The sequence below is a fragment of the Staurois parvus genome, unplaced genomic scaffold (assembly GCF_062004578.1).
Source record: "Staurois parvus isolate SC_StPar_1 unplaced genomic scaffold, SC_StPar_1.0 ptg003585l, whole genome shotgun sequence".
NCBI classification, from domain to species: Eukaryota; Metazoa; Chordata; class Amphibia; order Anura; family Ranidae; genus Staurois; species Staurois parvus.
In genome coordinates, this window is record NW_028321381.1 from 25,001 (window position 1) to 47,184 (window position 22,184).

Sequence of the window (22,184 nt, forward strand, 5' to 3'; positions counted from 1 at the left end):
TTTTCTTTTCTACAAGTATTTTGTTCTTTTCACTTCTATTCTGTTCTTTTCACTTCTATTCTATTCTGTTTTACACTATTCTTTTCTATTCTTTTTTTTCTGATCACTTGTATGCTTTTATTTGCTATTCTGTTCTTTTTTTATTAAATTTTATTCTATTCTTTTATTTTCTGTTATGTTCTGTTTTACTCTATTCTTTTTTTTTTTCTACGGGTATTCTATTCTTTTATTTGCTATTCTGTTGTTTTCTTTTCTGTTCTGTTCTATGCTTTTATTTTCTATACTGCTATTTTCTGTTTTACTCTATTCTAGTCTAATTTTTTTGTATTTTCTATTCTTTTCTATTTTACGCCTTTTATTTTCTATTTTTTTTTTTTTTTCATTCTTGTTTTCGAATTCGATTTGAATTTGATTTAAACTTCAGATGAATTTTTTACTGTTGCAACTCGGAAATTTGGATACATCTAAAATCTCCGAACAACAAAAATTTGGTCTGAATTTCTTTTCGAAACAAAACGAACCGCACGTGTATAGAATACAAACCGTTTTCAGACCCTTTGATGAATGAGGTCTGTTTTATCCAGTTGTTTCCATGACCTGCTCTTCCCATCTCCATCACTTGTGTGTCTAGAGCTGAATGAGCCGACTCTGGAGTCACTGCAGGCCTCGACGTCCGCAGGCCCGGAGCCTTCCGCTAAGCCGGTAGAGATCGAGATTGAAACCGCAGAGGCAGCAAAGAAAAGACTGATGAGGTATTTTATGTTTGGTTTGACATGCTATCGGTCAGGAGGCTCAGCTGACAAATGTGGGAATAGGAATCCCATTGCTGGTATCCCAAGGAAACATAATGCAGGCCGTAGACGGTTCGTTTATTGGCCGAATTTTCATCCGAAAGAATAATCGGCAATGTGGGGCAATGTCATCGGCTGATTTTTGAGGTTCTTCCTCAATTCTTATATCGGTCATGCTGGAAAATTTACGAAAAACGGACGATTTTCGTAATCATTGGTGGCAGCAGAACGACTGATTTTTTTGTTTTTCGGCCGATAAACGAACCGTCTATGGCCTGCATAAGGAACCTGTGAGTGACCAACCAAGGACTGGCATGATGCAATACATACAGTTCCTGCTCCAGCTTTTATTTATTTGGGGTTGAAGTGTCGCACTATGAAGAGTGTGCGGAATGCTAGGATTTGGCTTCGGCTTTGTAAGTGCAGGAAAATCTGATGACTGCCATTAATATTTTGCAGAGAGAAGAGGAAGGCGGAATTTGCTGCTTATCTGCGCAGATTGATGAACCGCTGCAGCAAGGAGCTTCGCGAAGACACACACAAGGTGGGAGAACAGGGCGCAGATCCCAGTGTTATTTATACATGACAGGTTTATTGATTTGCCACTCCTCTCTGCTGCCCATTCACAGAAGCCTTTGTATTGTGTGAATGAGTTCACACAAATACAAAGGCTTCTGTGATCTGCGCAGATTGATGAACCGCTGCAGCAAGGAGCTACGCGAAGACACACAAGGTGGGAGAACAGGGCGCAGATCCCAGTGTTATTTATACCCTACAGGTTTATCGATTTGCCACTCCCCTCTGCTGCCCCTTCACAGAAGCCTTTGTATTGTGTGAATGAGTTCACACAAATACAAAGGCTTCTGTGATCTGCGCAGATTGATGAACTGCTGCAGCAAGGAGCTTCGCGAAGACACACACAAGGTGGGAGAACAGGGCGCAGATCCCAGTGTTATTTATACCCGACAGGTTTATCGATTTATCACTCCCCTCTACTGCCTATTCACAGAAGCCTTTGTATTTGTGTGCACTCATTCACACAATACAAAGGCTTCTGTGATCTGCGCAGATTGATGAACCGCTGCAGCAAGGAGCTTCGTGAAGACACACACAAGGTGGGAGAACAGGGCGCAGATCCCAGTGTCATTGGTAGATCCCAGTCTTGGACAACCAGAAAATGGCTGCTCCCTAAGTATTGGGTAGAATTCAAGCTGAATTCCACAAATTCAGCAACTTTGTGAAAAGTGCAGGCACACCATGAGGTAAGTCCTAATAGCTGCCTGCCACATCATGGGCTTATCTCTGTTATTTATACCAGACAGGTTTATCGATTTGCCACTCCCCTCTGCTGCCCATTCACAGAAGCCTTTGTATTGTGTGAAGGAGTTCACACAAGCAGTAATTATGTCCCATTGTTGGTAGCAGGAAAGGAATAGTGTCTTGTATCAGTGGGAGGAAAAGTGCCCTGAGGGTCAGATAAAGGCAAGCAAAGGGCCACACCCAGCCCCCGGGCCGCAGTTTTGAGACCACTGATATGGGGAGGCTATGAATGGATTGTACAATGTCACTATGTAGGGGGGGGAGAGGTGATGGATGGAATGTACCATGTCAGTGTGTAGGGGGGTGATGGATGGAATGTACCATGTCGGTATGTAGGGGGGCTATGGATGGATTGTACCATGTCACTATGTAGGGGGGTGATGGATGGAATATACCATGTCAGTATGTAAGGGGTTATGGATGAATTGTACCATGTCACTATGTAGGGGGGTGATGGATGGAATGTACCATGTCAGTATGTAGGGGGCTATGGATGGATTGTACCATGTCACTATGTAGGGGGGTGATGGATGGAATGTACCCTGTTGGTATGTAGGGGGGCTATGGATGGATAGTACCATGTCACTATGTAGGGGGCGATGGATGAAATATATCATGTCAGTATGTAGGGGGGGGCTATATATGGTTTGTACCATGTCACTATGTAGAGGGGTGATGGATGGAATGTACCTTGTCGGTATGTAGGGGGGCTATGGATGGATTGTACCAAGTCACTATGTAGGGGGGGGGTGATGGATGGAATGTACCATGTCGGTATGTAGGGGAGATATGGATGGATTGTACCAAGTCACTATGTAGGGGGCGATGTATGGAATGTACCATGTCGGTATGTAGGGGGCTATGGATGGATTGTACCATGTCACTATGTAGGGGGATGATGGATGGAATGTACCATGTTGGTATGTAGGGGGGCTATGGATGGATTGTACTATGTCACTATGTAGGGGGGTGATAGATGGAATGTACCATGTCAGTATGTAAGGGTGTAGTAGAGGTAGTTTGGAATGCCCCATGTCTCAGTGATGTCAGAGGGGGGTGGGGCAGGGGATGGATGTCTCCTCCTGGTCGTAGAGGAGGAAGTACACGGGACACACACTGACCTGCTGTGTGTCTCTCTTTCTCTCTCGCTCTCCATGGTGGCTCATCCCATGGATTGTACCATGTCACTATGTGGGGGGGGGGGTGATGGATGGAATGTGCCATGTCAGTATGTAGGTGGGGGGATGATGGATGGAATGTGCCATGTCAGTATGTAGGGTGCTATGGATGGATTGTACCATGTCACTATGTAGGGGGGGGTGATGGATGGAATGTGCCATGTCAGTATGCTATGGATGGATTGTACCATGTCACTATGGCCAAAGAAGATACTGGAGAGTTATCACTCCTCTGGCAGGTGTCACCCCCAATAGCGATCTATTGAGTGCCTTCACTTTTCACAATGTTTTGGAATTCCTGGAATTCAGCTTTAACAGTTAAAGGAGTTTCTCTATCTGTGGATTTATCAGATGCCCCCTTCATCCTCTTGAACCTTAGAGCAGTGTTTACAACAAAGTGTCCTGTCTTGCAGGGTGGAGATTTTCATTCTGTTAGTCACAGTACCTATGGTAATCTCCCAGCATTTGTAAGAATATCTCAGGCTGCAGCATACATATGGGTAGGTTCAAGGCTGCTGATAATAATAACATACAGGTCCCTGGTGTGTGTCATTGTATGCCTCCTTACAGCTTCATTAATAAAAGTTACTTGGAGTATGTATTGTGCAGAAACCTACTATAACCCAGAAATGCTCTGATCACAGAAGGGTTTTTACATCTTGGGTCATTCTGTACTCTGACCTCATCTCTGACCTCTTTCATCCTCCAGGTCCACCTTCTCTGCCTCTTGGCCAATGGCGTTTATCGCAGCAACACCTGCAACTCGCCTGATCTCCAGGCTGTGGCGCTGTCTGTCGTTCCTGTTAAGTTTGTCAACATTCCAGTTGCAAGAGTAGACATAGTGTACCTGACCAACCTGGTGAAGTGGTATGTCCATCTCTTATTTAACCCCTCGCCCTCCAGAAGATTTACACTCCCCCCCCCCCCCCCACCTTCCTGACCAGGCAATTTTTTGCAATACGGCGCTGCGTTATTTTATCTGACAATTGCACGGTCATGCAACGCTGCACCCAAATGAAATCTATGTCCTTTTTTCCCCCACAAATAGAGCTTTCTTTCAGTGGTATTTGTGCATTTTTTATTTTTTTTGTGCTATAAACAAAGACCAACAATTTTGAAAAAAAACAGTATTTTTTACTTTTTGCTATTAACCGTTTCAATACCGGGCAATTTTCCCTCTTCCTGCCCAGGCCATTTTTCAGGTTTCAGCGCTCTCACACTTTGAATGACAATTGCGCAGTCATACAATATTGTACCCAAACTAAAATTTTATCATTTTCTTCACACAACTAGAGCTTTCTTTTGGTGGTATTTAATCACCGCTGGGGTTTTTATTTTTTGCTAAATTAACAAAAAAAGACCAAAAATTTTGAAAAAAAACCACATTTTTCTTTGTTTCTGTTATAAAAGTTTACAAATAAATAATTGTTCTTCATAAATTTAGGCCGAGATGTATTCTGCTACATGTCTTTGGTGAAAGTAATCCAAATTAGGATGTATTATTTAGTTTGTAGGAAAGTTATAGAGTTCACAAACTATGGTATAGATCTGAATATTGATCAATCCTGAAGTACTGACAGCCAATCTAATTTCTTGACGTCTAAGAATGTCAGAAAAGTACAGATATCCCCCAAATGTCAGAACAGGACAGATATCCCCCAAATGACAGGACAGATATCCCCCAAATGTCAGGACAGTACAGATATCCCCCAAATGTCAGAACAGTACAGATATCCCCCAAATGTCAGGACAGTACAGATATCCCCAAATGACCCCTGTTTGCAGAGTAGACAGTCCGACGTACTTCATAAGAGGCATGGCGAGTTTTTTGAAGTTGTATTTTTTTGTCATAATTTTTCGGAAAATGAAAAAATTAAAAAAATTATTTTCACTATTTTTTTTTTTACATACTGTCACCAGTGCAGTACAGCGTCATCATATAACTGGCATGGCGGTGATCAGGGACACTGACTGGTGACAGTATGAAAAAAATATATATATATATATATTTTTTTTAATTTTTTTTATTATATTTAATTTTTTATTACATTTTTTTTTTTTTTTTAAGATTTTTTTTTCATATTTTACTATGACCAAGGTAGTACAATGTTACCATAGTAACATTGTACTACTTTGGGGAAGTGATCAGTATTTTTTTTTTTTACACAATTTGCTTATAGCAAAGAATTACTTTGCTATAAGCAAGCATTTACCTGAATGAAATCGATTCATTCAGTTTTTTTTTTTTAGCTGTGATTTGGTCACAGCTAATCACATGACATGTGCATGGGATTAGCTGTGACCATTCACCGCTAGGCACTAGTATACAATGGATGGCATCATGAATGAAGCCATCCATTGTATACAACTGTCATGTGACCTGCTGTGATTGGTCACAGCAGGTCACATGGTACCAGCAACGGGAGCCGGTACTCGGATCTGTCATCGGCCGTGTCCGAGGTGCACGGCCGATGACAGATCGCACTGCTGCGCCGCTCTGCAGGAACGCGATCTGCGCATGTGCGGGAGGACGCCATATGGCGTGCACCCGGAGTGCAGAGACACTTCTGAAGCCGCCAAACGGCCATTGGCCGGGCGGCTAATGGTTAAACGTGCAGTAAAAAAATTTAAAAAAATCAAATTTCATCATAAATTTAGACCAAATGTATTCTGCTCCGTGTCTTTGCTAGAGAAAATCCCAATACGTGTAAATTAATTGGTTTATGTGAAAGTTATAGCTTCTACAAATGACGGTATATCTACTGGAATTTTTTTTTTCTGTTATAATAGTAATGGCAGCGATCAGCGACTTATAGCGGGACTGTGGCAGGCATTCTGACACTGGGGGGGGACTGACTAACTGCCACTGATATCCCAATAACACCAACACTAATAAAAAGCACTGACACTGTACTAATGGCACTGGGCAGGAAGGGGTTAACATCTGGGGCAATCAAAGGGTTAACAGTGTGCTGTGTGTTTTACTTGGGAAACATGCTGCTGTGTATTTCTCTGGTGTGCAGAGAAATACACAGCAGCATGTTGCTGCTGGCAGGAGAGAGACCTATGTTGTTTATACACAGGTCTCTCCCCTGTCACTGTTTCTTGGTGATCGCCGGGTGTCGGCAGGGAATCTCCAACCGGGACCTGGTGATTGATATCTGTAGCCGCCAATGCTGGCGCGGGTAGGGTGATGCGCGCGCCCCCTACCCGGAAATGCAAATCATGTATATATACGTGATTTTGAGCAGCCCCACCGCCATGTCGCAGTATTTCTGCTATAGGGCATTGGGGAAGCGGTTAAAAGGAACTCCACCCAGATTCTCCAACCATATAAAGAGACCTTTTTTTGGCTTTATCTTTTTCCTCCGATGTTTGTATCACTTTAGAGTCTCTCTCTTGCTCTGCGTTCTGCAAGATGAGATCTGCTTAGCCCACAGACTTACAGGAAATATCTTATTTGCAGGTTCACATCGACCTTCACCCTGAATCCTGAAATGTCATTGGATGAGCAAGAACCTCTGTCTGGGACCTTGGAGAGGAGATTTGGGGTGTACGGAGTGAGAGATGCAGAGGAAATGGTTCATGTAAGGGAAAAATACTGCCTATTCGAGCCTGTTAAAGGGACATCTTAAAAGAAAAACACAATAGCAGAGCTTCCACTGACTACCAGCACAAGGGGCAAAGTTCCCCCGACCACCAGCACAAGGGGGCAAAATTCCCCCGACCACCAGCACAAGGGGGCAAAGTTCCCCCCACCACCAGCACAAGGGGGCAAAGTTCCCCCCACCACCAGCACAAGGGGGCAAAGTTCCCCCCACCACCAGCACAAGGGGGCAAAGTTCCCCCCACCACCAGCACAAGGGGGCAAAGTTCCCCCCACCACCAGCACAAGGGGGCAAAGTTCCCCCCACCACCAGCACAAGGGGGCAAAGTTCCCTCCACTACCAGCACAAGGGGGCAAAGTTCCCTCCACTACCAGCACAAGGGGGCAAAGTTCCCTCCACTACCAGCACAAGGGGGCAGATTTCCCCGACCACCAGCACAAGGGGGCAAAGTTCCCCCGACCACCAGCACAAGGGGGCAAAGTTCCCCCGACCACCAGCACAAGGGGGCAAAGTTCCCCCGACCACCAGCACAAGGGGGCAAAGTTCCCCCGACCACCAGCACAAGGGGGCAAAGTTCCCCCGACCACCAGCACAAGGGGGCAAAGTTCCTCCGACCACCAGCACAAGGGGGCAAAGTTCCCCCGACCACCAGCACAAGGGGGCAAAGTTCCCCCGACCACCAGCACAAGGGGGCAAAGTTCCCTCCACTACCAGCACAAGGGTGCAAAGTTCCCTCCACTACCAGCACAAGGGGGCAAAGTTCCCTCCACTACCAGCACAAGGGGGCAAAGTTCCTCCGACCACCAGCACAAGGGGGCAAAGTTCCTCCGACCACCAGCACAAGGGGGCAAAGTTCCCCCGACCACCAGCACAAGGGGGCAAAGCTGCCCCGACCACCAGCACAAGGGGGCAAAGCTGCCCCGACCACCAGCACAAGGGGGCAAAGTTCCCCCGACCACCAGCACAAGGGGGCAAAGTTCCCCCGACCACCAGCACAAGGGGGCAAAGTTCCCCCGACCACCAGCACAAGGGGGCAAAGTTCCCCCGACCACCAGCACAAGGGGGCAAAGTTCCCCCGACCACCAGCACAAGGGGGCAAAGTTCCCCCGACCACCAGCACAAGGGAGAAAGTTCCCCCCAGCACCAGCACAAGGGGGCAAAGTTCCCCCCAGCACCAGCACAAGGGACAAAGTTCCCCGACCACCAGCACAAGGGAGCAAAGTTCCCCCCACCACCAGCACAAGGGGGCAAAGTTCCCCCCACCACCAGCACAAGGGGGCAAAGTTCCCCCCACCACCAGCACAAGGGGGCAAAGTTCCCCCCACCACCAGCACAAGGGGGCAAAGCTGCCCCCACCACCAGCACAAGGGGGCAAAGCTGCCCCCACCACCAGCACAAGGGGGCAAAGCTGCCCCCACCACCAGCACAAGGGGGCAAAGCTGCCCCCACCACCAGCACAAGGGGGCAAAGCTGCCCCCACCACCAGCACAAGGGGGCAAAACTGCCCCCACCACCAGCACAAGGGGGCAAAGCTGCCCCCACCACCAGCACAAGGGGGCAAAGCTGCCCCCACCACCAGCACAAGGGGGCAAAGCTGCCCCCACCACCAGCACAAGGGGGCAAAGTTCCCCCGACCACCAGCACAAAGGGGCAAAGTTCAACTGACCACCAGCACAAGGGGGCAAAGTTCCCCCGACCACCAGCACAAGGGGGCAAAGTTCCCCCCACCACCAGCACAAGGGGGCAAAGTTCCCCCCACCACCAGCACAAGGGGGCAAAGTTCCCCCCACCACCAGCACAAGGGGGCAAAGTTCCCCCGACCACCAGCACAAGGGGGCAAAGTTCCCCCGACCACCAGCACAAGGGGGCAAAGTTCCCCCGACCACCAGCACAAGGGGGCAAAGTTCCCCCGACCACCAGCACAAGGGGGCAAAGTTCCCCCGACCACCAGCACAAGGGGGCAAAGTTCCCCCGACCACCAGCACAAGGGGGCAAAGTTCCCCCCACCACCAGCACAAGGGGGCAAAGTTCCACCGACCACCAGCACGAGCTAAAATCTTGTGTTAATAAAAACGAATGTATTAAAACTCACCGCCAGTCCAATATATATATCTCCTTTGGCAGTGCACTAACCGGCCATGCGAAAGCTCGGACGAGTCGCGGCTAATTATTCGCGGTTCATGACGACATTGCCTGGCGCCTCTACTCCTTTCCGAGCATGCGCATGGCCCCTATGTGCGCTGTTATCCTATGCTCAGATGCTTGGGCGACTTGGCTCATGTGCCGACAGAGAGGGCTGTGCGCGCCCGCTGCGGCACGCGTGCCATAGATTCGCTAGCACTTCTTTAAGGCATCTGCTAAAATAAATTGTAAAAAAAATATATATATAATGTTTGGGGTTTTGAAGCAATTTTAGAAATACTGATTTTTAAATGTAAACATGAGTGTCAGAAAAGGCCGGGTCTTCCAGTGGACAATCTTACATGGGGGTGGGAGTAAGTTTACCCTTCCTTAGGTTTTGCCTGAACTGACACTTTATTTGCACAGGGGAGCTGTTGATTATGTCAGTGTAAATAAATAGCGCTTGCTTTATTTTCCTGCACTGAACCCGGGTGCTGCACATGCTTGTTGAATTGAATATTCTCTGTATTGGTTATCAGTGCAGCTTCAGTTTTTTTGCTTTTTTTTTTTCAGTTGGAAGCACAGAATGTTTGTGGGGCCCTGACATGTACAAATATTTGTGCACATTGGCCCTTAATGTTCTTTGCAACAAAGAAAATCACCAACGTGCTGGTAAAATGTGATGACAGTCCTCATGTCTGATTATGCTGTCTGGTTTCTCTGCAGCTCTTCTTGATCCTCCTGCGAGCTCTGCAGCTTATGAGCCGGTTGGTGTTGTCACTGCAGCCCATCCCTCTGAAGGAGCCACCTGCCAAGGTAAGATTGGCTATGTTTCCCTCATATCCTAAAGCAGGGGTGTGCAACCTTTTGACTTTTCTGGGCCACATTGGAAGTAGATGAATTGTCTGGAGCCACACATAAAAAAACACTAACAATCAGGATAGCACAGAATCATTCAGGCAGATGATCGGATTTCAACTATGTGGTGTGTGTGTGCAGTGCAGGGATGGGAGATGGCCAGGCACAGTGTCGGGGGTAGGGAGAGGGTTGTATATGGGGAGCTTTGGGGGGGAAAGGCACAACTGAAATCTGGGGGGGGGCGCGGTGCAGCCTACCTCAGCACCCACATAGATCCGGCCATGCGGCACTTACTTAACTGGTGCTAGTGCCGCCAGTGCTGTTGAAAACACAACATCTCCGGCACCCCTTCAGATGTGCCCGGGCCCAGCTTGTCTGTGTTGGCCACTGCCGTGGGTCAGTGGCTTCCCAAGGCAGGTGTGGGGGGTGTACGCCGCACCGGGTGATCCCTACCGCATGGGGTGACACCGGACCCGCTCCACGACAAGGTAAGTTGTAAAGCAAGCTGACGATCCCCGCAGGATGGATCGGATCTGTGGATTGAGCATACTGGATCGGAGTCCGATCCATTATGCTCTGCAATCCACAGATCTGATCCATCCTGCGGGGATCATCAGCGTTCTTTACAACTTACCTTGTCGTGGAGCGGGTCCGGTGTCACCTCATGTAGGCTGCATGTCGACGATCCCCGCAGAATGGATCGGATCTACAGATTGAGCATAATGGATCGGAGTCCGATCCATTATCCTCCCCATAATGGATGAGTGGCACAGGTGGGTGGCCCTGACGGGTACAGGTGGGCGGCACTGCTGGGGACTGATCATCAGTGCCTATCCCTTTGCTGACAATTGTCGGTTCTCGGCAGTACTTTCTTCACGCTGTGACTTGGCCGATTACCGCACCCCGTGATCAGCTGCGATCACCGGCGGGGCTGGGAGCACACGGGGGGGGGGGGGGGGTGTCCTCTAATGACGTCCATTGATGTCGTCCCAGGATTAAACAACCGCGCTGTAGCCATCCTTCGACTATAGCGCGGTTGGGAACCGGTTAACCGTTTCAATACCGGGCAATTTTACACCTTCCTGCCCAGGCCATTTTTCAGGTTTCAGCGCTCTCACACTTTGAATGACAATTGCGCGGTCATACAACATTGTACCCAAACTAAAATTTTATCATTTTCTTCACACAACTAGAGCTTTCTTTTGGTGGTATTTAATCACCACTGGGGTTTTTATTTTTTGCTAAATTAACAAAAAAAGACCAAAAATTTTGAAAAAAAAACACATTTTTCTTTGTTTCTGTTATAAAAGTTTACAAATAAATAATTGTTCTTCATAAATTTAGGCCGAGATGTATTCTGCTACATGTCTTTGGTGAAAATAACCCAAATTAGGATGTATTTTTTAGTTTTTAGGAAAGTTACAGAGTTCACAAACTATGGTATAGATCTGAATATTGATCAATCCTGAAGTACTGACAGCCAATCTAATTTCTTGAGGTCCAAGAATGTCAGAATAGTACAGATATTCCCCAAATGACCCCTTTTTGCAGAGTAGACAGTCCGACGTACTTCATAAGAGGCATGGCGAGTTTTTTGAAGTTGTATTTTTTTGTCATAATTTTTTGGAAAATGAAGAAATGAAAAAAATTATTTTCACTATTTTTTTTTTTTACATACTGTCACCAGTGCAGTACAGCGTCATCATATAACTGGCATGGCGGTGAACAGGGACACTGACTGGTGACAGTATGAAAAAAAAATATATATATATTTTTTTTTATTTTTTTATTATATTTAATTTTTTATTACATTTTTTTTTATTTTTTTTAAGATTTTTTTTCATATTTTACTATGACCAAAATAGTACAATGTTACCATAGTAACATTGTACTACTTTGGGGAAGTGATCAGTATTTTTTTTTTTTTTTTTTTTACACAATTTGCTTATAGCAAAGAATTACTTTGCTATAAGCAAGCATTTACCTGAATAAAATCGATTCATTTAGCTTTTTTTTTTTTTTTTGTGCTTAGCTGTGATTTGGTCACAGCTAATCACATGACATGTGCATGTGATTAGCTGTGACCATTCACAGCTAGGCACTAGTATACAATGGATGGCATCATGAATGAAGCCATCCATTGTATACAACTGTCATGTGACCTGCTGTGATTGGTCACAGCAGGTCACATGGTACCAGCAACGGGAGCCGGTACTCGGATCTGTCATCGGCCGTGTCCGAGGTGCACGGCTGATGACAGATCGCACTGCTGCGCCGCTCTGCACTAGCGCAAACGGCGCATGTGCGGGAGCACGCCAAATGGCATGTACCCGGAATGGAGAGACACTTCTGAAGCCGCCAAACGGCCATTGGCCGGGCGGCTAATGGTTAAGCATAGGTGGAGAATCAAGGGCTCGGAGAGGTCTCTGACCTTGTAGCAAGGAGGAGAGTATCAGACTTTAGCTCAGTTTTATAACAGGAATTTGTGATTATCTTCAGGCGAAACGTCTTCCTACAGAGAAGTCGGCCTCTAAAACAAGAAAGAAATCTTCCAAATCCCGAAGGCCTTCTAAAGTTAAATCACAAGCAGAGCCAAAGAAAAAGAAGCTGAAACGAGAGGAGACGGTTTTCGGGGGAGACGAGGATGACGGGACTCCAGTGGCAGCAGAAAAATCGAAGAAGGAAGCCAACAAATCAAAGAAAAAAGCCAAGAGGGCTAAAGCCGAGAGTGATGAGGAAGCCAAGCCAAGAACTGGCCCCAAAAACAAGCTTCGGAGAAAAGCGGCCTCTAAAATTTCATACAAGGAAGAAAGTGAAAGCGGGTCGGGTAGCAGCGGTTCTGAATACGCCTGCAGTGACAGCGAGGACACGGATTCCTCTGACTCACACGAGTCTATCGTGTGGAAAGTTATAAGTCCCTTAAATCAGAACAAGGGGAACTCTGGAACAGTACCATCAAAGAGTCCGGGACAGCCCAAAGCAAAAAGTTCCCCCAAAAAGGACAATGCCCAGCCGATGAAAAGAGGCAAGGTCATCTCATCAGATGATGAAGAAGAAGAAGAGATCCCACCACCATCCTCCAGAGGCATCGATCAGTGGTTGGAAGTCTACCTGAGGAAGGAGGAGAAATGGGTCTGTGTGGACCTCGTCCATGGGACGATCAACAAGCCATCCACCTGCTTCAAGGCTGCCTCCAAGCCTGTCACCTACGTGGTGGGGATCGATAACTCAGGCCACATTAATGACGTAACGCGTAGATACGATCCAGATTGGATGACCAGTACCCGCAAACGCCGTGTTGATCTGGAGTGGTGGGAGGAGACACTGAGACCTTTTAGAAACCCTGACATGAAACGCGAGGATCGAGAAGAAGCAGAGGTGAGAACTTGACTTTATATTTCTTCCAACTTTTCTAGTAGAATCTTCACAACCGCAGAAGACGGAGCGACTGTGATAACCATGCGTCAAAGAGCACAACTTAAAGCCGAACATCTGCCTTACTTTTCAGTCTTGCGCAGTTGTAAAGTCTCTTCTCCTGTACTGAAAATGCATACTATAAGTACACTGCACACTGTGAGCTTCGCACAGTGTTCAATAGAATCTGCAGCAAGCTAGGCTGAGGCGGAAAGAGCTGGATGATGCCCTCCAGACAAGAAATGGGGTGGCACTCATAGTGTGTAGAGTAAGCAATTTCAGTCCTGGAGAGGAGCCAGTACAACTGTGTGAGACTAAAGGGAAGGTTGGAGATCAACTTTAAAGTGATTCTAAAGCCTTTTTTTTTTTTTTTATAACAAACATGCTATAATTTCCTGCTGTGTGCAGTGGTTTTGCACTGTGCAGGCTGGATTCTCCTCCCACACAGGCGCTTCTGGCCCCTCCCTCCTGTCGGGTGCCCCCATAGCAAGCAGCTTGCTATGGGGGCACCCGCTGCTCTGTGTGTTCACTTAGGCTAGGTTAACATCTGTGCGGGTGCGGATCCGTGCGAAAATCCGTTCAGCCGCACCACCCGCACAGAGGAATGTGGACCCGTGGGCGGGTGCCATTAGTTCTAATGGCATGCCGCCCGCACTGGAAAACGCAACCGTACTGGGAACCTCGGCTACGTTTTCATAAGCAGTGCAGGGACTTCTTCACTGAGTGTCATGGGAGATGGGAGTCCATTCAAATAAATGTGCTCTTCTGCCTGCACAAAACGCGGCCCGCACGCCCGCATATATGTGAACCAAGGCTTACACACGGAGCCGTGGCTCGGCCCCGTCCCCTCTCTCTTTTCATTGGTTCACTGGCTGTGATTGACCACAGTGGGAGCCAATGGCTCCAGCTTCTGTTTCAGCCAATGAGAAGAGGGAGTCCCGGGATAGCTGAGACTCCAGTGCGCATCGCTGGATCGAGAGAGGGCTTAGGTGAGTATAAGGGGGGGACTGCTGCACAGAGAAGGTTTTTTACCTTCATGCATAGAATACATGAAGGTAAAAAACCTGGAACCTTTGGAACCACTTTAACTGCTTTCCTACCTAAGCAGCCACTGGATTACTTTTACGGGTGGTGGAAGGGGGTCCCACCCCACCCCCCCTTCCGCCACCGCCGCCTTTACCAGGCTCCCCCAAGCGATCAGATAGCCAAGTAACGATGCGACCGGCAGCATCCTAAGCCTGGCACACAGTGAGGGGAACTGAAGTTGATCCTCCCACTGTGAAATGTCAGAACCTGAAAGCGCCGATGGTTTTGTCATTTCGGTCTCCATAAAGAGTACCTGTCACTGGGATGTTCACATTCCATGTGACAGCACAAAAGTGATCACAAAAACCAGAAACAGTGTAAACATAAAAATAAATAAATGAATAACGTAAAGCGCCCCCATCCCCCGTGCTCACATGCAGATGGACAACGCATGCATCGGCCCTTCATGCATATGTAAACAGTGATCACACTACATATGTGAGGTATCCCTGTAAACGTCAGAGCAAGAGTAATAATTCTATCACCAGACCTCCTGTGTAAATCTAAACTGGTAACCTGTAAAGGCTTTTAAAGCATCGCCTATGGATACCGTATTTTCTGGCGTATAAGACGACCCCCTACTTTTCCTGTTAAAATATAGCTATACTCGCCGTATAAGACTACCCCTCTTCCAACGCACACCAAATAAAATTGAAAAAACATCAGATTTGATTTCAATATAGTATGCTATTTCAGTATGGTATTCCAATGATGGGGTGCTATTCCTCCCACTGACACCAATAATGGGGCACTATTTCATCCACTGACACCAATGATGGGGCACTATTCCTCCCACTGACACCAATGATGGGGCACTATTCCCCCCACTGATACCAATGATGGGACACTATTCCTCCCACTAATACCAATGATGGGACACTATTCCTCCCACTGATACCAATGATGGGGCACTATTCCTTCCACTGACACCAATGATGGGACACTGTTCCTCCTACTGACACCAATGATGGGACACTATTCCCCCCACTGACACCAATGATGGGGCACTATTCCTCCCACTGATACCAATGATGGGACACTATTCCTCCCACTGATACCAATGATGGGGCACTATTCCTCCCACTGATACCAATGATGGGGCACTATTCCTCCCACTGATGCCAATGATGGGGCACTATTCCTCCCACTGATGCCAATGATGGAACACTATTCCTCCCACTAATACCAATGATGGGGCACTATTCCTCCCACTGATGCCAATGATGGGGCACTATTCCTCCCACTGATACCAATGATGGGGCACTATTCCTCCCACTGATACCATCATTAGTGTCAGTGTGTGAGGAATAGTGCCCCATCATTGGTGTCAGTGGGAAGATTCGTGCCCCATCATTGGTGTCAGTGGAAGGAATTGCGCCCCATCATTGGTATCAGTGGCAGGAATTGCGCCCCATCATTGGTGTCAGTGGGAGGAATTGCGCCCCATCATTGGTGTCAGTGGGAGGAACAGTGCCCCATCGTTGGTATCAGTGGGGGGAGGAATAGTGACCCATCGTTGGTGTCAGTGGGGGAGGAATAGTGCCCCATCATTGGTATCAGTGGGGAGAATAGTGCCTCATCGTTGGTGTCAGTGGAGGAGGAATAGTGCCCCATCTTTAGTGTCAGTGGGGGAGAGGAGCGGCTGCTCCTTCTTCCAGTTCGGCCGCTCGATTTTCGCGGGGCCGCTCGGCTCCGCCTCCTCGCCGGTGATTGGTCGCCTGTGTGCCTTTCCAGTGCTGGCGCCCAATCACCGGTGAGGAGGCAGAGCCGAGCGGCCGTGTGACCATCGAGCGGCCGAACTGAAAGAAGGAGCAGCCACGCTTCCTGGACCGGATCATCATGGGACCGGAGCCAGGTAAGGTACAGCAGCCCCTCTGCCCACCCCTGTACTTAGTGTCCGTTGGAGGAGGGGGGGCGGCGCCGCGCCGCCCCTCGAAAAAGTGCCGCCCTGACACCGGCTCGCACCGGCGTATAAGACGACCCCCGACTTTTCAGAAGATTTTCAGGGGTTGAAAAGTCGTTTTATACGCCGGAAAATACGGTACTTTAAAGTACCGTCGTTTGTTGCCATTCAATGAGCGTGCGCAATTTCAAAGCATGACATGTTTGTATTTACTCAGTGTAACATCCGCTTTTATATTTTACCCAAAAAATTGAGTTATGTATTAAAATTTAAAAAAAAGTGTATTTTGTGTTCACTATAATTCATTAAAGTGTATTTTTTTAAACTGCTGTGCAAATACCGTGTGACATAAACAAATTGCAACCCCCCCCCCCCCCCCATTTTATTCTCTAGAGCATAAAACTGGCGGCACATCATGCCTCAGCCTCTGGGAGTCATGCTGGTAACTGTCAATCTTGCAATGTCTCATGGGACTTGTAGTTTGGCAACAGCTGGAGGGCCGCCACTTTGACACCCGTGCGCTTAGAGCCTCTGCTTAGAAAAACATATGTTTGAGGATTCTAAATAATTTTCTGTCAACAACAAAAAAATATACATTTTACATGTAGGAGAGAAGTCTCAGAATAGGCATTGGAAACAAATGGTTAAAAAGAGATGAATCTAGGCATATAGTCGGAATTGAATTGTTTGTTTTAACAAAGACCAGCTTAATGATTACCGTATTTTTGCTCCATAAGACGCACCTAGGTTTTAGAAGAGGAAAACAAGAAAAAAAATATTCTGAACCAATGGACTGCGGACACAGTACAGGAGATGACCAGAGACTGCGGACAGTACAGGAGATGACCAGAGACTGCAGACACAGTACAGGAGATGACCAGAGACTGCGGACATAGTACAGGAGATGATCAGAGACTGCGGACATAGTACAGGAGATGACCAGAGACTGCGGACACAGTACAGGAGATGACCAGAGACTGCGGACACGGTACAGGGGATGATCAGAGACTGCGGACACGGTACAGGGGATGATCAGAGACTGCGGACACGGTACAGGAGATGACCAGAGACTGCGGACACGGTACAGGAGATGACCAGAGACTGCGGACACGGTACAGGAGATGACCAGAGACTGCGGACACGGTGCAGGAGATGATCAGAGACTGCAGACACGGTGCAGGAGATGACCAGAGACTGCGGACACGGTGCAGGAGATGACCAGAGACTGCGGACACGGTACAGGAGATGACCAGACACTGCGGACACGGTACAGGAGATGACCAGACACTGCGGACACGGTACAGGAGATGACCAGAGACTGCGGACACGGTACAGGAGATGACCAGAGACTGCGGACACGGTACAGGAGATGACCAGAGACTGCGGACACGGTACAGGAGATGACCAGAGACTGCGGACACGGCGCAGGAGATGATCAGAGACTGCGGACACGGTGTAGGAGATGACCGGAGACTGCGGACGCGGTGCAGGAGATGACCAGAGACTGCGGACACGGTACAGGAGATGACCAGACACTGCGGACACGGTACAGGAGATGACCAGAGACTGCGGACACGGTACAGGAGATGACCAGAGACTGCGGACACAGTACAGGAGATGACCAGAGACTGCGGACACGGTACAGGAGATGGTCAGAGACTGCGGACACAGTACAGGAGATGGTCAGAGACTGCGGACACGGTGCAGGAAATGACCAGAGACTGCGGACACGGTACAGGAGATGGTCAGAGACTGCGGACACGGTACAGGAGATGACCGGAGACTGCGGACACGGCACAGGAGATGACCAGAGACTGCGGACACAGTACAGGGGGTGAGCAGAGACTGTGGACCTTTGGGGAGCAGAGGGGGGGGGGAGCGGGTACCCGAATTTGACAGGTACCCGCTCCCACTTCCGTGGAGTTGTCCCCCCTCCCCGTAGTCTTCTGCGACGTGTCAGGTCCCAGAAGACTGCCGGACCATTCTCAAAGTGCAGCGCTTCTCGCTCATGTGCAGTGGGCACCCAGCTGTGAAGCTGCAAGCTGTCACAGCTGGGTGCCCACACTAAAGATGCCGGCACCGGGGAGAGAAGATGGTAAGGACAGCACTGGACCGAGGAACAGGTAGGACCGAGGAGCACAGAAGAGCCGAGCAGCCAACCCGGTATTCTAACACAGCGGCGGCGGGAATTCCAGGCCGGCCGCTCCATATTCGCTCCATAAGACGCACAGACATTTCTCCCCATTTTTTTGGGTGGAAAAAATGCATCTTATGGAGCAAAAAATACGGTAATTAGAAAAGGTAGCCGGAGAATTGGGCTTACAATGGGGTGTTGAAGACAAGTAACATCTGAACTGTATACCTGTAATGTAATCAATCTCTTCTGTCGCACCTGCAGTTTGAAGCTAAATTACTGGATCAACCACTGCCAACCTCAATCACAGAATATAAGAATCATCCTCTGTATGCTTTGAAGAGACATCTACTGAAATACGAGGCGATCTACCCAGAATCTGCCGCCATCTTGGGCTACTGCAGAGGGGAAGCCGTCTATTCCCGGTAAGGAACACAAAGGTTGATTGTACTGTAATCTAAACTTTTCAGATGAGATAATTAATTGCAAATGAAATAATAACTTGGTTGTCCATAATAACCAGTCCAAAACGTAAAAAAAGGTCTCGTGGGCAAAAGCCTAGAACTGTTGTTTTGTTGTAAAGGCACAAAAAAAGATACCATATGGCCCAAGGTTGTGCACTCCTGACCATCACACCTACAGTATATGAACTTGTTGGACATCCCATTCCACAACCAGGGCCATTAATATGCAGTTGGCCCTCTTTGCAGCCAGGAAGGCCATCAAAAATTTTGGGGCCCCATACACAGCCTTAGGCCTGGGCCTGACCACCAACATTCCCCAGGGCCCGCCCACTGGCCATCCAACCAAATCCACCCACTGGCTGTCCAAGTCCTTCAGTTTAACCACTTTTTTTCCCCTCTGTTTTCACCCGGTGATCTGGCCAATAAAGCACCTCCTGTATTAGAGCGCCCCCACTCTGGACGAAGGAGCACAGGGACATCCTTGGATAGCAGCATTGTCAGTCTGGGGAGGGAGGGGAGGTGTTAAATGTATTAGCAGATTTAGATACACTAACAAATTGAAGCCAAACTTCAGTTATTATTATTATTATACAGGATTTATATTGCGCCAACAGTTTGCGCAGCGCTGTACAAAATGAAGGCAGACAGTACAGTTACAATACAATTTGGTACAAGAGGAAGCAGAGGGCCCGGCTCCTGGGAGCTTACAATCTAGGAGGAAGGGTTGAGTGATACAAAAGGCAATAGCTGTGGGGGGGGGGGGGGGGGGTGAGCTGATGGAGGAAATAAATGGCAGTTTACTAGGCAGAAGCAGGATAGACTTCTTTAAAGAGGTTTTCAGGGATCGTCTAAAGGTGGATAGATTAGGAGACAGCTGGACAGATTGGGGTAGAGAGTTCCATAGGATGGGAGAAGCTCAGTTCACACTTTATAAGCAGTTACAGCAAACAGTTTTGTTCCTTTTGGGTTTTACATAAATAAATAAAACGGATCATTGTAAGCACCACTGCCAGTGTTTGTCTCAAGCCAGTACTTGATACATCTGCAAGAGAGCTTGTTCTTTTGAAAAAACAACTTCCTGGCTGGATCACCAGGTGAAAACAGAAGGAAAGAAAGCCTAAAAAAGAACTAATGCAGTCATCATATTTTAAGAATTGGTAAGCTGCAATATAATAAATGTAATATGAATGGTTACAGCAGACTTAACAATCACAAAGCGCTTGACTGTCTCCTGTGGTGTACAGATGATACTTCCCGACATGTTTCGCCCATCCTGGGCTTCTTCAGGGGAAGAGAAACGCTATCCGCAATACAGTCTAAAATTGTATCAAAAATACCCACATTTTTTTTTTAGAATATACATCACACTACAGTACATAGACTTATACTTCCAGCACATTAATTGTCCATATATATATATATATGAACCCCCTGCTTACCCTTTGGGGCTATAATACCAATATCATTCTTTAACTAGTTGCCGACCGCAGATAGCCGAATGATGGCTGCACTGCGGCCGGCCAGTTCTGAGTGGACGTCATATGACGTCCTCCCAGAACGCGCTCTCCTGCGCGCCCCAGGGGGTGCGCACCCGGCGATCTCCGTGATCACTGTGTCCTACGGACACAGCTGATCACGTGATGTGGTAAAAGGCCAATCACAGCGGCCTTTTACCACGTGATCAGCGGTGTCCAATGACACGCTGATCACAGGGAAATGCAAGTGCCGGTTCTCGGCTGCACTTTCCTCACGCTGTCAGATCGTGAGGAAAGTACTGCCGAGAACCGGCAGTTGTCAGAGCGAGGATCGGCACCGATCATCAGGGCACTGATGATCAGTGCCCTGATGATCGGTGCCCAGCAGTGCCACCCACAAGTTCCGCCCACCTGTGCCCAGCAGTGCGCCCACTAGCTCCGCCCACCTGTGCCCAGCAGATCACCCACCTGTGCCCAGCAGTGCCACCCACCTGTGCCACTCTGCAGTGTCACACACCTGTGCCCAGAAGTGCCACCTACCTGTGCCCAGCAGTGCCACCCACCTGTGCCCACCCACCTGTGCCCACCAGTGCCACCCACCTGTGCCCACCCACCAGTGCAGCCCAGCAGTGCTGCCAGTCAGTGCCAGTCAGTGCCCAGCGGTTGTGCCAGTCAGTGCCGCCAGTCAGTGCCCAGCAGTGATGCCAGTCAGTGCCGTCTATCAGTACCCATCATCAGTGTCACCTATCAGTGCCGCCTATCAGTGCCGCCTATCCGTGACACCTCATTAGTACTGCCTATCAGTGCCGCCTATCAGTGCCCATCAGTGCTGCCTCATCAACGCACATCAGTGAAGGAGAAAAAATACCTGTTTGAAAAATTTTATAATAGAAACAAAGAAACTTTTTTTTTTTTTCAAATTTTTTGCACTTTTTTTATTTATAGCGCAAAAAGTAAAGCGCCCAGTGGCGATTAAATACCACCAAAAGAAAGCTCTATTTGTGAGAAAAAAATGATCAAAATTTCATATGGGTACAATGTTGCATGACCGCGCAATTGTCAAAGTGCGGCAGTGCTGAAAGCTGAAAATTGGCCTGGTAAATAAGGGGGTAGAAGTGTCCTGTGGGCAGGAAGGGGGTAGAAGTGCCCGGTAGGCAGGAAGGGGGTAGAAGTGCCCGGTAGGCAGGAAGGGGGTAGAAGTGCCCTGTAGGCAGGAAGGGGGTATAAGTGCCCTGTAGGCAGGAAGGGGGTAGAAGTGCCTGGTAGGCGAGGGGTTAAGGCAGAAATAAGCATGTGTTGGATCAAAGGAACAAGCGTCCTCTAAAAATTCATACAAGGAAGCATCTTGTGCCTTTGATCCGCAATGGAAAAGTGTCGCCACGCCTGATGAAGGGGTCCTATGAAACTCCGAAACGTTGCCTTGCTGTAACTATGTGATCGTTGATTAAAACTTTTGGACCCGTATTGGTGATCCTCGGTGTGCTGGTGACATTCTCCCTCGCTGATTCTGTTTGGTTCCAGCCGACGATCGCTGCAGCACCCACTTATACACACCACCATTTTTAACGCCGGAACGTGTGCGTTTGGATTGCACAGAAAACAAAATGGCAGTTGACTTGTGCAAATCTGCCCAAAGATGGTTTGTAATTAATCCTATGTGGAGTCATTTATCACTACATTGGTGAATGCAATAAAGTATTTTTGATCTCATGGATCATGAAAAAGGTAGACATGGACATGGTGAACATAATTCAATCATGTTGTAAAATCAAAGAATTAAAAATAATGGGCCGTTCGGCGTCTTCAGTTTAGCTGCATGGGCAATACGTTTG

The 22,184-nt window shown here is 48.0% G+C and overlaps 1 protein-coding gene across 1 annotated transcript in view; it reads left to right on the forward strand.

Annotated features, from left to right (window-relative positions):
- Nucleotides 1–18,838, forward strand: part of LOC149427678 (DNA repair protein complementing XP-C cells-like) — a gene marked incomplete at its 3' end in the record, with an annotated part of 28,536 nt that extends 9,698 nt beyond the window's left edge. Inside the window, exons 4-10 of the mRNA XM_089667788.1 lie at nt 632–752; nt 1,251–1,335; nt 3,999–4,156; nt 6,756–6,876; nt 9,745–9,834; nt 12,376–13,254; nt 18,678–18,838. Coding sequence (XP_089523914.1) covers nt 632–752; nt 1,251–1,335; nt 3,999–4,156; nt 6,756–6,876; nt 9,745–9,834; nt 12,376–13,254; nt 18,678–18,838 — 1,615 coding nt within the window. The remainder of the gene's footprint in view (nt 1–631; nt 753–1,250; nt 1,336–3,998; nt 4,157–6,755; nt 6,877–9,744; nt 9,835–12,375; nt 13,255–18,677) is intronic.
- Between the last annotated feature and the right edge of the window lie 3,346 nt (nt 18,839–22,184).